A 12,726-nucleotide genomic window follows, 5' to 3' on the forward strand; every position below is an offset into this window, starting at 1 on the left:
GCTTTAGAAGAGATGTGAATATTAATATTTTAAGGTTGAATGCTATTTTGGTAGAGAAAAATTTCTCAGTTTTTATGGAAGCTACAAAAAGAAAAATGCCTTGTGCAGGCTGTTACTGTATGTCAGTATGTTAACACGCACATTGTTTCATTTGATTATCTTCAGATAAGAACCAAAAACAAACTGTGAAAATCCCCTAGAACTGGCAGAGACGTCCCCACACAGTGTTACAGTTTTATCACTCCTGAAAAATTACATTCAAAAAATGCACAGCTGCCAGTGGTGGCACACTTAATGATGATAAAGGCAAATTTATTAAAATTAAAAACAGCCAGTAAATGTACAAAATCTGTCTTGCTGCGCTGCAGTTTGCATGTTAACATAGGGACGTACCAACTCAACACATTTCACTGCCTTAAAATGGAACTAAGGGCATCACTGTTTTGCAATGCAATAACAAGCAACGCGTTTAGAGAGACTGAACTGTAACTCATCACCCGTGCACACATGCTGCTTAAAATACAAACCATGTCATTGTGGGCTGTTTTACCTTTTTCGCTGATCGAAATCTGCTGGAAATGCTCCTGAGCTGCTCTGATGATGACGAATTCCTGCAGGAGCCAAAGCAGAGGTGAAAGAGGAATCAGAGAGAATAAAACACACTCGTCGGTCTTAACTCAATGTGCCTATTACATCTGAGAACAGTGAGACCTAATCAGGCATGAGACTGTCCTCATGACAACGACACACGCAAAGGCCTACTGTTTGCCGTCTTTCTTAACGACCATCATTTCTCATAAAGTATCGTTTCAATGATAAATGTGTATTTTGTAATGTTTTGTGTAAATAAATGAACCTATTTTTATCCAAAGCGATGCAGTCTCTTTTTAGCTATGATCAGTATGAATACACTGTTTGTCTTTCTTTAAATCACCTTCAATATCAAAAGGCTTGAGCTTTTTTCACCAAACAAAATCAGCATGAAGCCACAGATTTACTCAAGGCTTACAAAGAATCAGATATAGCCTGTTGAATACGCCTTTAAGTATCATATTAATATAAGGTGTAAAAATTTAGAGTTTTTTAAACTACTCTGCAGTGGGTTATAGTTACAATTGCAATACCAGGACTTATGTAGTTATGTTAATAATAACTTGAAGCAATCATTTTCTGTGTGACTTATCAGTCTCTCGCATCACTGTGGAGAAATTCTAGCCCACTCATCTTTACAACATGGCATCGGTTCAGTCATTTACGCACAGCTCTCTGTCTCACCACAGTATTTCAATCAGGTTGAGGTCTGGACTTTGGACCATTGCAGCCCTTTGATTCTTTTATTTTTTCAGACTATTTGTTGTAGATTTGCTTCTCTGTTTGACATCATTGTCCTGTTGCATGACACAGTTTCAGCCAAGCTTTAGCTGTTGGACAGATGACCTCACATTTGACTCTAGAATACTTTAATAAACAGAGGAATTTGACTCGGTGACTGCGACGTGTTCAGGTGCTGTGGCTGCAAAGCCTAAACCATCACCCCTCCATCACTGTGCATGAGGTGTTTGAGCTGATATGCTGTGTTTGGTTTCGATTTGTGGTGCCGTGCATCACAGCCAAACATCTGCACTTTGGTCTCATCTGATTTGTTCACATGCAATTTTGCAAACTTAACCTGTGCTGCCATGATTTTCCAAACAGCCCATTCTTATCAAAAGTTTGTCTAATTGAACATTTAAAATGCTAACTGAGACCTGCAGACTCTGAGATGTAGCTGTAGGTCGTTTTAAAATAACTGTGAGCATTGTAGTGGCTTTTTGCTGGGAAGATAAAGGCATTATGTTACACACATGTATGCTGCAGCCCAACAAAATGCCAAAACTTCTGCTTTTAGAGAGGAGCTCACAAATGCTCTTGATCAATTAGTCAAATGCAATTGATCTGCAGCACGTGGCTGATACCAGCCCTCTAAATTCCCATGAAAGCAGTGAGGGGGTACTGTGGAAATGGTCTTTTTCACATGACAGTTTATACAGCCATCTGTGATTGATAGATAGATAGATAGATAGATAGATAGATAGATAGATAGATAGATAGATAGATAGATAGATAGATAGATAGATAGATAGATAGATAGATAGATAGATAGATAGATAGATAGATAGATAGATAGATAGATAGATAGATAGATAGATAGATAGATAGATAGTTCTAGCTATCTCTTATAAGCTATAAGAGTTAGCTAGATAGTACTAGCTAACTCTTATACTAACAGACACCATGCTAGCATAGGTTTCTGAAGAGAAAGGCACAATTCACAAATGTCTGCAGCTTCCATAAAAAATATATATGTTGAAATGTTGTTTGGAGAGACTTACCTGACTTACCAGGAACAAATGCTGTCTGTCTTTCACAAAAAAGACTTGCTCCTCTGTAGATGAGGTTCTCAAACTAAACAAAGATGGCGGCCGGAAATAGACGTTTTTTTTTACCCTAAACCTATAAGAAGTTGAAAGTAGAAGCTAAGCAAGCTGCATGACGAGCAGAAAGGAGCCATGTCATTACAGGGATTACAAAACAAACAAAAAAAGGTAAAATATTAAAACAGGTTTCTTCTGGCACTCACCCATAATTTGGATTCACGTTAAATGTTGTGAAATTGCTGAAATTTGGGAAATTACAAATGATTTACTGTTTTTATCTTGTTATTAAAGATAACAACACAAATAGTCATTTAAACTATACCTTTTAATCATATGTTGCTCTGTAATTTCAGTTTAAAACTATGTCAGCACTGACAGAAAACATGCTGCTGCCATTCAAAAAGTTCTGCACCGTCAGGCTGTTATAGGTTAAAACTACTCAGATATTGGATGTGTAACTTTAAAAAAATGAACGAATGGTATATAGTACAACTTAATAAATATCAGACCTCCAACATATTGTATAGTATTATGCTACAAAGCAACAAAAACAAACAGAAAACAAACAAACAGTTCTTTACCAACCTCGAAGTGAACATATACAGAAACGTTTCCTCAGCTGTGACTAAAGGACATTTAGAGGTAAGTGAAATGCAAAATGTGCAAAATGTCAGTCACATGTTTGTGTAAATTCCTCTTTTCTTATCTCATAACAACACAGTGTAGAATAGTTCTTCTTCCTGCCTGACCACAAAAATGGGTGTTGTCACGCTCAGTAATCCCACCCACACCAGAAGGAGCAGCAAAACAGACCTGTCACTTTTTAGCCACTGCTACACTTATGTGCAATCTTAGGGCTGCACATAACACACAATCGGCTGTGTGTCAGTGAGGTTCCTGTGCAGACGGGTGGGGGTATTTTGATTTTTGCAATATTAATTAAGAATGGACAGCCAGGGGAGGAAAGTGGTGGTCAGTGACAATGGGACAGGGGTAAGTCAAACAGTCATATTACCACATAGTCAGATATCCTGTTAACAGTGCTGGATGTTGTCTTTTATTTTTCTTTCCATTAGCATTTAGTTTTAGCATGAAAAATATTACTAATCATGTTAACTGCATGTCTTTTTAAGATATCTTGATGCAAAGTAACCTTTTGCATCAAAATATCTTATTTGTTTTATTGTCAATCATCTGGATCATTTAATGGCAAATATGTGAAGAAGTCCTGGGTGTGAGACAAAGTGCACTGCTGTGTGATTCCACATCTGTCTGGACTTGTCACTCCTGCCTTCAGAATGCGCACACCACCATAAATGGCTGTGGTGCTTTGAAGTGAGCAGACATTGGACAAAAACCAGGAAGAGAGACTTATCAGAGGAGATAAAATCACAGAAGTGGCACTCAGTGGTTGATTTCCGGAGGAAGATGCGCATTGACAGACTTTACCTGCTGCAACCAGAAACAGTCATGTTTTTACCCCTGTTAGGAATGCATTGCATCCCTCCAGGCTAAGGAATGTGTGTCTGTGCCCACATGGACAAGTTAAGACAGTGTAGTAGGAGTAGTTATAGCAGTTAGGAAAGCATGGGAAATTTGGTAAATCTATTGCTGTTTAAAGGCTGCGTAAAAAAAATAAAAATTATATATGTGTATATATATATATATATATACACACACACACACATACATTTGGAAAGCAATGTGTGTGTGCTTTCCAAATGAGTGCCAGTAAACGTGATGAAATTGCTCTCGCCACTGTCTGTTAAATAAGAAACAATTTGTTAAATGCATTACAGTAATACACTCTAGGTCAGGTCCTTGGAGGCAGATTAATCCCAGCATCAGATTAAAAGGAACAAACCTGATTTATGAATGGAATTTTACCTGCACAAAAGGCTTTTAGTGCAAGAGTACAATTAATACGTTTAACCCTAATGCAGGGCTACACAAACACAAACTGGCTCTCAGTTTCATTTTCACATCCCTGTGCAGTTTGTCAAGTGTGGTTTTGCCGGCTCCAACTTCCCAAAGCACATCTTCCCGGCCCTGGTGGGCCGGCCAATCATACGATCATCCGCCAGAGTGGGCAACATCGAGATAAAGGTAAGATTGATGTAAATGAAAGGACTACACATGGGTCTTTCAGTTAACCTAAAGTCAGAATGGAGCATTAAAAAAAGATGAAATAAAGGGAAATGGGGAAATTACATCTACTGTGTGCAGAGTTCTATTAAAAGCAAACCGCATTAAAACCAGGTGAGTCATCCTGTTACAGTTTAGTGCTCTATTGAGAAACCTGGTGTCGAAGCATTACAGCATTCCCAAGAAGGATAAGGGGCCCTGCAACACTACAAAAACTACTACTAAGAACATAATAAATAGCCAAAACATAGACTACAACCACAATGGTCCCACCCAGTAACCCACAGGACTCTCAAGGTCCACGTCTAGAAAAGTCAGAGCTTTTCTGGCAGCAATACAGGGACCTGCACTATATTACTCAGGTGGTTTTAATGTTCGAGATGGCACAGTGGTGTCTGGAGCCTCTGAATGTGGAGTGTTTGTTACCCCAGTGCCAGATTGGTGGCATATCCAGGGTGTACCCTGTGTCCCACCATGTGACAACTAAGATAGGCTCCAGCGACCTTTGACTCGATAAATGAAAGAAATTGTATGGTTTTAATGCTGCAGCTGATTGGTGTAGCCATCTATAAGATCTAGATACACATCCTGAGACTTGATCATCTGTATCTCTGGTTCTCATCAACTTCCTGTGTCTCAGCTTAAAGCGTCTTAGAAGTGCACACCTGCTAGCTTCCTAAGATGCTGAGACTGTTGAGTTCATAGACTCGTGTAACCTGAGATCATTCAGACCTTTTAACCTGATAATCCCTGCAGGATCGGAGCAGAGAAAGCATGAAAAGGTCATTGGTACAAATAAATAAGTAAACAAATTAAGGCAAGCTGTTGTGTAATAAACATCACATTTTCATAGATTTTTTATTTAGTTTTCACTTGAAACACCAGGTTTCCCAGGATAGCTGTCTTATATTTGTACTTGTGTATGGATGTGCATGTTTGTAACTTAATATTTTATACAGTATATTTAAAACGTTTCAACAGAAACAACAAAAATCAAACTGATGCTTTTTTATTATTATTTATTAAACCTATACTTTGTTGTAGGTCAGACAAAGAAGAGCAAAAACAAAACCATTAATATTTCCTGTCCCTGTCATCTTTTCCACCAGGACCTAATGGTGGGAGAAGAGGCCAGCGAGTGTCGCTCCATGCTAGAGATGTCCTACCCCATGGAGAATGGCATGGTGCGCTGCTGGGAGGACATGCTCCACCTGTGGGACTACACCTTTGGCTCAGAATGCCTGGACATCAACCCAAAAGAATGCAAGGTATGAACCCGTGTAAGACAGACAAAGACGGAAATGAATGGAAAAAAAAACTGTACAAGGACTAGATTATTATTGAGTTTGTGTATGTTTTCTATCCAAGATCCTACTGACTGAGCCGCCCATGAACCCGACCAAAAACCGCGAGAAAATCGCTGAAATCATGTTTGAGAAGTACCAGTTCTACGGCATCTACGTGGCCATCCAGGCCGTGCTCACTCTGTACGCTCAGGGTGAGAGGGTGCGACACGCTGCACAAAAATAAAGGGTTTAAATCCTGACCTGCTGTTAACGGTGCAATTGACTGGATATTTGGTCAGTTTTAACTCCCGCTTTGTTAAATGACTCTGTCCACAGGTTTGCTTACCGGTGTTGTAGTTGACTCAGGAGACGGCGTCACCCACATCTGTCCAGTGTACGAGGGCTTCTCTTTGCCCCACCTTACACGCAGGCTGGACATCGCAGGACGTGATGTCACACGCTACCTCATTAAGGTGAGCTGGAAAGATCAGTGATCGGGCAAAGAGTTGGGTTTTTTTTAGTGTAAGGAAAGTATATGTACAATTTCACAGCAAACATATGTGTGAAAAAAATGTTCTTCCCATCAGCTCCTGCTACTTCGCGGCTACGCCTTCAACCACACTGCTGACTTTGAGACCGTGCGCATGCTGAAGGAGAAGCTCTGCTATGTGGCATACAACATTGAGCAAGAGCAGCATTTGGCCACAGAGACCACTTACCTGGTGGAGACATTCACAGTACGTTGGAGCAAGCTTTAATTTATTCTGCCTCCTAAAGTCGAGAAACGGCAGAAAAAATAACCGATTCCTCTCATTTGTGCAGCTTCCTGATGGCAGGCAGGTGAAGGTGGGCGGAGAACGATTCGGGGCTCCTGAAGCTCTTTTCCAGCCTCATCTCATCAACGTGGAGGGAGCTGGAGTAGCCGAGCTGCTGTTTAACACCATCCAGGCTGCAGACATTGACCTCAGGTCCAATCCTCCTCCCTCCCTTTTTTCTAATTAATGAAGCTGAACTACTGCAAACACGCCTTGATCAGGTCCGTCTCTCGTCTGCTTTCCCATCCAGGGCCGACTTCTATAAGCACATTGTTCTGTCCGGGGGGACCACCATGTACCCGGGCCTCCCATCCAGGCTCGAGAGGGAGATCAAGCAGCTCTACCTGGAAAGAGTGCTCAAGGGAGACACTGAGAAACTATCAGTAAGAGCTTTCATATTAATGTCAGTAGAGAATGGATTCGATTAAGAGCCTGTAAGGCGTTCTTCAGTGCATTTGCATAAATATAATGTTACTGATGATCAGTGTCATCTGTATCATGAGCTGACGAAATGTTTATAGAATACATTTTCCAGTTATTTAATAAATGTCACCAGGCATTCATATAGATGCTCTGTTTTATTCACTGAACCTGAGGGCTACTTGCATGCAGGTTTTTCCACAGCAGGTCCAGTTTGGCTGTGATATTAACTCTCTGAATTTAAATATCTTTATGAGTTAAAAGTTTAGAAAAAGCTCAGTTTGAATTCCACATTTGACGCTCTGCAACATTTAAGGTTATGTTATCTCTTTTTCTTTGTATTAAAAATAAGTTTGGGCTATTTTATTACAAATACCAAAATGCATTTACTTTTTGTTGTTTTAAAGCCAAACCAATAAAGTGTGACATTTGTCATATTAATTAAATACATATCTAGAAATTGAAAGTTTATTTTGTTAACCTCATTACTGAGGTCGTTTCTCTTTTAGCAGTTTTCTTCGTAGCAGCACAGAATATAAAAAAAGGCTTAAAGGAAAGAATTGTTGTACTTATATATCAGGGCTCTGTGTTTTAATGACCTCTCCTGACTTTTCTCTTCACCCTTGCAGAAGTTCAAGATCCGAATCGAGGACCCTCCCAGGAGAAAACACATGGTGTTCATGGGCGGTGCTGTGCTGGCTAACATCATGAAAGACAAAGAATCCTTCTGGATGACTAGACAAGAATACCAGGAGAAAGGCCTGGGAGTGCTGCAGAAGCTGGGAGGTGGAGTCAGATAAAATAAAACTGAGTTAAACAGAATTTTAAAAACACAAATTAAAAATGAGGAAAATATGAACTAGGTTTTGTACTTTTAAATATTAACTCCGTACCTCTCACAGTCTCATCTCTATTCAAAACAGTTTTAACTGAGCAAAATTACAAGTTTTATCATTAAAAACACAATTTAGGTTTTTTCAGCTTCTACATACTGTTCTAAATATAACAGTTTTTTGGACGGTGTAGGTGCTCGCTTATCCAGGTCATGTTCTTTGGACCGTTTGATGAAACTTTGATGACTAAAGTTAAAAAATTTCAGGAATTTATTTGTTGCATTAATAGCAAGTTTATGTTTTATTTAACCTTTTTAAAACTAATAGATCTGTGCTTCAGTACTGTGCAAAAGTTTTGAGTCACCCTTCATTTTTTTATATGTTACTGAAAAAATGGAAATAGATCCAGCAATGTATTGAAACATGTGCAAATGTATATACAAACTCGGAAAAGGAGGCCAAAACAAAGTATTAAAGTTCTATAAGGCTTGAAAGTCAACATTTGGTGTGACCACCTTTATTCTTCAGCACAGTCTGAACATGCCAGTCACATGCCTCCCTGAAAGGAAGTCTTTGAAAAACCTTTAGAAAGTCTGGAGGACTATTGTTGAAGACCATTTTAAAAAATACAGAAAAAAACTTAACATTTTATCTTAACTGAGACCTAATTTATTCTTGTGCAATACTCACAAGGCTATTATACCACAAAAACATGAATATTTGGATAAAAATGACGTAAATGTAAAGCCGAAATTAAATGATTTTGTTAAACTCTATTACTAATTCATTTTGGGACTTCACATTATGCCAACCAAACAGTAACCTGTTTGCTACTGTTTCTTAGAAATATTTGTCAGTAAAGTTTACTCGCTAAACTTGATTTAATCAAAAATAGATTACAGTCAAAGATCTTCCTCAAACACAAAACTTGCCTAGTTTTTACTTTGGCTAGCTTGGCATCTAATCACAGGGATCCTCTTTTCTTTACTCTGTTTATATGGTTGGTGGTGTTAGCTTATTGTTATTATCAAAAGTTTAACTTTTATTATTGGCTCATATAAACTATTAGTTTAGGTCTTTTGTGCTTTTTTCCCTGCACTTTAATCTTAGTTTTGGTTGATGTATATTATTATTATTATTAGTGGCAGCCTCCCGAGGGTTCCTGGTTGTTCCTCCCTTTGTGTTTCCTTACTCCTGACTTGTTCAGTGTGTATGCGGGTCTGTGTAGGTCTCTGGGGTTATTTTTATCTGTTTAACTGTGAATGTTAGTATAGCTTCCAGTCTGCCCTCCCCAAAGCCCCGACTGTGACTGATTGTGTGTTACTCTCACCTGCATCTCGTTCCTCACCTGTTTGTCACTTCTCAGTGTATTTATAGTTTGGCCTTTGTTATAACACCTGTGTTTCCGCCCTTTGGTGCTGCTCATTTTGCCTCGGTCCCAGTTTGATTCCTGATTTGTTGCTCCTCCCGTTCTGAGAGATTCTTCTTATTATCTGTAAAAATAAATGTTCAATGGACTGGCAAATACAGGCTGAACATTTGAATGTTCTGAGTGGAAAAAAAACCCTGTAAAGAATTTATCTGTGGGTTTGTTTGTTTTTTTTGTTTTTTAATAAATGTCAAACAGAATTGTTTTTTATTGTACATATTCCTTGCTGTAAGCAATGAAAAATGATGCAAAATGTGACCTGTTACTTCTCTCATATATATAATATTGGGTACATACACTGTCTTAACTGGGTACACCAGTTCAGCTGCTCATTGCTGCAAGTAACTAATCAGCCAATCAAATAGCAGCAAGCTAATGCATTCAGCTATATAGACATGATGAAGACAACCTGCAAAACTTCAAACTGAGCATCAGAATGAGGAAGAAATGTGACTTAAGTGGCTTTGAATGTGTCATGGTTGTTGGTCTGAGTATTTCAGAAACTGGTGATTTATTAGGATTTTCCCACAAAAACATCTCTGTGGTTTAAAGAGTACACTCTGAAAAAAAAAGGAAAATATCCGGTGCGCAGCAGATCTCTGCGTAAAAATGTCTTGTTCAGGCCTGAAGTCAGAGAGGAATAGGCCAGATTGCTTAGTAAGTAAGTAAGTAAGGTACGCAGAAGCGCATCTCTGAATCCACAACACACTGGCCTTGGAAGCAGATGTGCTACATCAGCAGAAGGCCACACCGGGTGCCACTCCTGTCTGCTAAGAACACAAAACTGAGGCTACAATTCAAACTGGACAACAGATGATGAGAAATGTGTTACCTAGTCTGATGTGTATCAAGCTCTGCTCTGACTTTTGGAAAGGAGGGTCAGAATTTGGAACAAACGTGGATTCATTAATGTTTCAGGCTCGAGGTGCATTAATGTGGGGGAACATTTTGTTGGCACACTTTGGGCTCCTTAGTACAAACTAAGCATCATTTAAACCCCACAGCCTGATGTTGACCATGTCCATCCCTTTATGGCCACAGTGCAGCATCTCCTTATTGCTGCTACACACCATGTCCCAAAGCTCAGATGAAACCGGTTTCTTGAACATGACAATGGGTCCACTGAACTCAAATGACCTCCACAGCCACGAGATCTCAGGCCGACAGAGCACTTTTGGGATGTGGATGAAGAGGAGATTCTCATCATGGATGAGCACCAACTGTGTGATGCTGTCATGTCAACATGGACCGACATTCCTGAGGAATCTGTGCCATGAAGTATTAAAGCAGCTCTGAAGGAAAACAGGGCTCCAACCTGGTACTAGTGACCAATGAGTGCAGATGTTAGTGCCTTTCATTTAAAAAATATAATTTAATCTTTTTTTCCATGAGACCTTTTAAATAACATGATAATAAATCCAAAAGCAGGACTTGGCTTAATGGGTTAATTAATGGATTAATACATGAATTACTAAATAGTCAATGATAAGTCTCAACACTCAAAGTCAGTAAGAAATTAATGTGAAGGTGTGAAATGACAGTGTTAGTATTTGCTGCCATCTGGTGGTTAAATCTGCACCCGTCAACACTCCCAACCCCACTCCAGCACTTCACTCACCGTAACCACACGGCGAACGGATATTGCAATTTTTTTTATTGCGATACTGAGTTACCTGACAAAATACAGTCATGTGTTTTTACACTGAAAAGAAATAGTGAGCTCTCACAATGAACACATGCTTCACGCACACATACACGCACACGTACACGCACACATACGCGCACGCCACATTCGCAGAACCTTCGCGTTAAAATGAAAAAAGCATGCAATAATGTTCAAAACACATCTCAAAACTGAACCTCCTCCCCTCCCCCGACTCGGCTGATCCAAAAACTCCAGAAATGTTGGAATGTCCACATGTTTAGGTTCGATATCTACCCAACAAATTCAACTATTCAAAGTTTTAAATACACACAATAATGATCATCGATAACGACACTGAGTCGAACAGTGAGTCGATAGTGATGACTTGCAGCAGGAAGTCACCAAGAGGCTGGCGACGTGCACATTTACATTCTACCAGTCGCCGCGAGGCTCCCGGTTTTATTGGTCAGACTGTCCTCTCAGTCCGCTTATAACAAAAAGAAAGAAAAACAGGCTCAGCCAACAGTAGAACTCAAAAGCGGTGAATCGAAACATGAAACGGATGCAGTTCTGAAAAGGAATAAACACTGAGAGAGATTTTAAATACATTCGCGAGTCATTCAGTAAAATCTGTTGTCCTGGTGTGTGGATGTGATGCGCTTCCGTCTTTTTTCTTCCCTCACTTGGTTTAAAAACAGAGAGAGATGATGCCTTTCTATCACTTCCCTCCTACTTGCCCATTACTCCACCTGCCAAAACCATTAAATAGAATACGCAAGCTGGGAGAAGAGCTTCTTCTTCTTCTTTGCTTTCCTTTTTTTTTCTCTTCAGGAAGTAAAAATAAAATAGTCTTTGTGGGGGAGCCTAAAAATAAACAGCTGATTTAAAGCTTCCCTCATGATTTCTTTCAAAGCAAACAGCTGTTGTGTCACAAGATGGCCTTTCTTTTATCTTCTTTTTTCGTCCCTTTGGTATTGAGGTTTGGTCGTGGCTATCACACATCTCCCCTTTTTTGTCACTGGGGTGGGGGGAAGGGAGGGAGGGGGGCACAGAAAGCCTCGTACCCCCACCTTTTAACAGCATAGTTCCATCCAGCAATCAATCTGCAGACATTTACACATAAAAGGAGCAAACCCCCCCCAAAAAAGTAATAAAATATCCAATTTTCACCCAGAACTATACAGTGGAAGGGTTACATCACCGCGGTGGACTATTTGCCTTCTTGCGGCGCGCGCTCGCAGGAAGTGATTAGTTTCCAGGCAACAGTAGTCTCACAGAATTTGTCTTTGGATTCGAGCCTCTTCACATGTTTTTTTTTTGTTTTGTTTTTAATGATGTAATCGCTTCGTGGTATAACTCTGGGTTCATGTTTCAAATAACAACCAAAATCCATTTATTACACATTTTCCATTGTCACAAGCAGCACACTCCTTTACACTAGCAGCCACACTGAGTGGTACATGGTACAACTTTTTGGCAACACTCCCCTACGTTGGTCCTGCTCTGTTCTGCACGTCGGTCCATTTAGGGAAGAGTTTACCATTTGTTTGTTTGTTTGTTTGTTTTAAAGCTCTGCTCCTGGTCTGGAGAAGGGCTGCAGTTTGTCACGAAAAAGTCCCGACCCACGACGAGACACAACACACCGTCGGAGAGAGAAAAGAGACAGAACAAGAGAGAGAAAGAGAGAGAGAAAGCAAGAGCCACCATCCATCTCCTCCTCCTCCTTCCTTTCCTTC

The 12,726-nt window shown here is 39.8% G+C and overlaps 1 protein-coding gene across 1 annotated transcript; it reads left to right on the forward strand.

The window, feature by feature from the left end:
- The first annotated feature begins 3,219 nt into the window (after positions 1-3,219).
- Positions 3,220-9,441, forward strand: LOC113018933 (actin-related protein 2-A). Its single transcript, XM_026162364.1, has 9 exons — positions 3,220-3,410; positions 4,413-4,523; positions 5,672-5,830; positions 5,931-6,060; positions 6,185-6,321; positions 6,436-6,585; positions 6,671-6,816; positions 6,914-7,046; positions 7,713-9,441. The coding sequence occupies exons 1-9, from the start codon at positions 3,363-3,365 to the stop codon at positions 7,881-7,883; spliced, it is 1,185 nt and encodes a 394-aa protein (XP_026018149.1). The 5' UTR covers positions 3,220-3,362; the 3' UTR covers positions 7,884-9,441.
- The last annotated feature ends 3,285 nt before the right edge of the window (positions 9,442-12,726 follow it).

The sequence above is a fragment of the Astatotilapia calliptera genome, chromosome 3 (assembly GCF_900246225.1).
Source record: "Astatotilapia calliptera chromosome 3, fAstCal1.2, whole genome shotgun sequence".
Classification (NCBI taxonomy): Eukaryota; Metazoa; Chordata; class Actinopteri; order Cichliformes; family Cichlidae; genus Astatotilapia; species Astatotilapia calliptera.

Coding starts and splice junctions, on each gene's coding strand:
- LOC113018933 (XM_026162364.1), top strand. CDS start 3,363: ATGGACAGCCAGGGGAGGAAAGTGGTGGTCAGTGACAATGGGACAGGG. Junction 5,831..5,930: donor TCAACCCAAAAGAATGCAAG/GTATGAACCCGT, acceptor TTTCTATCCAAG/ATCCTACTGACTGAGCCGCC. Junction 6,322..6,435: donor TCACACGCTACCTCATTAAG/GTGAGCTGGAAA, acceptor TCTTCCCATCAG/CTCCTGCTACTTCGCGGCTA.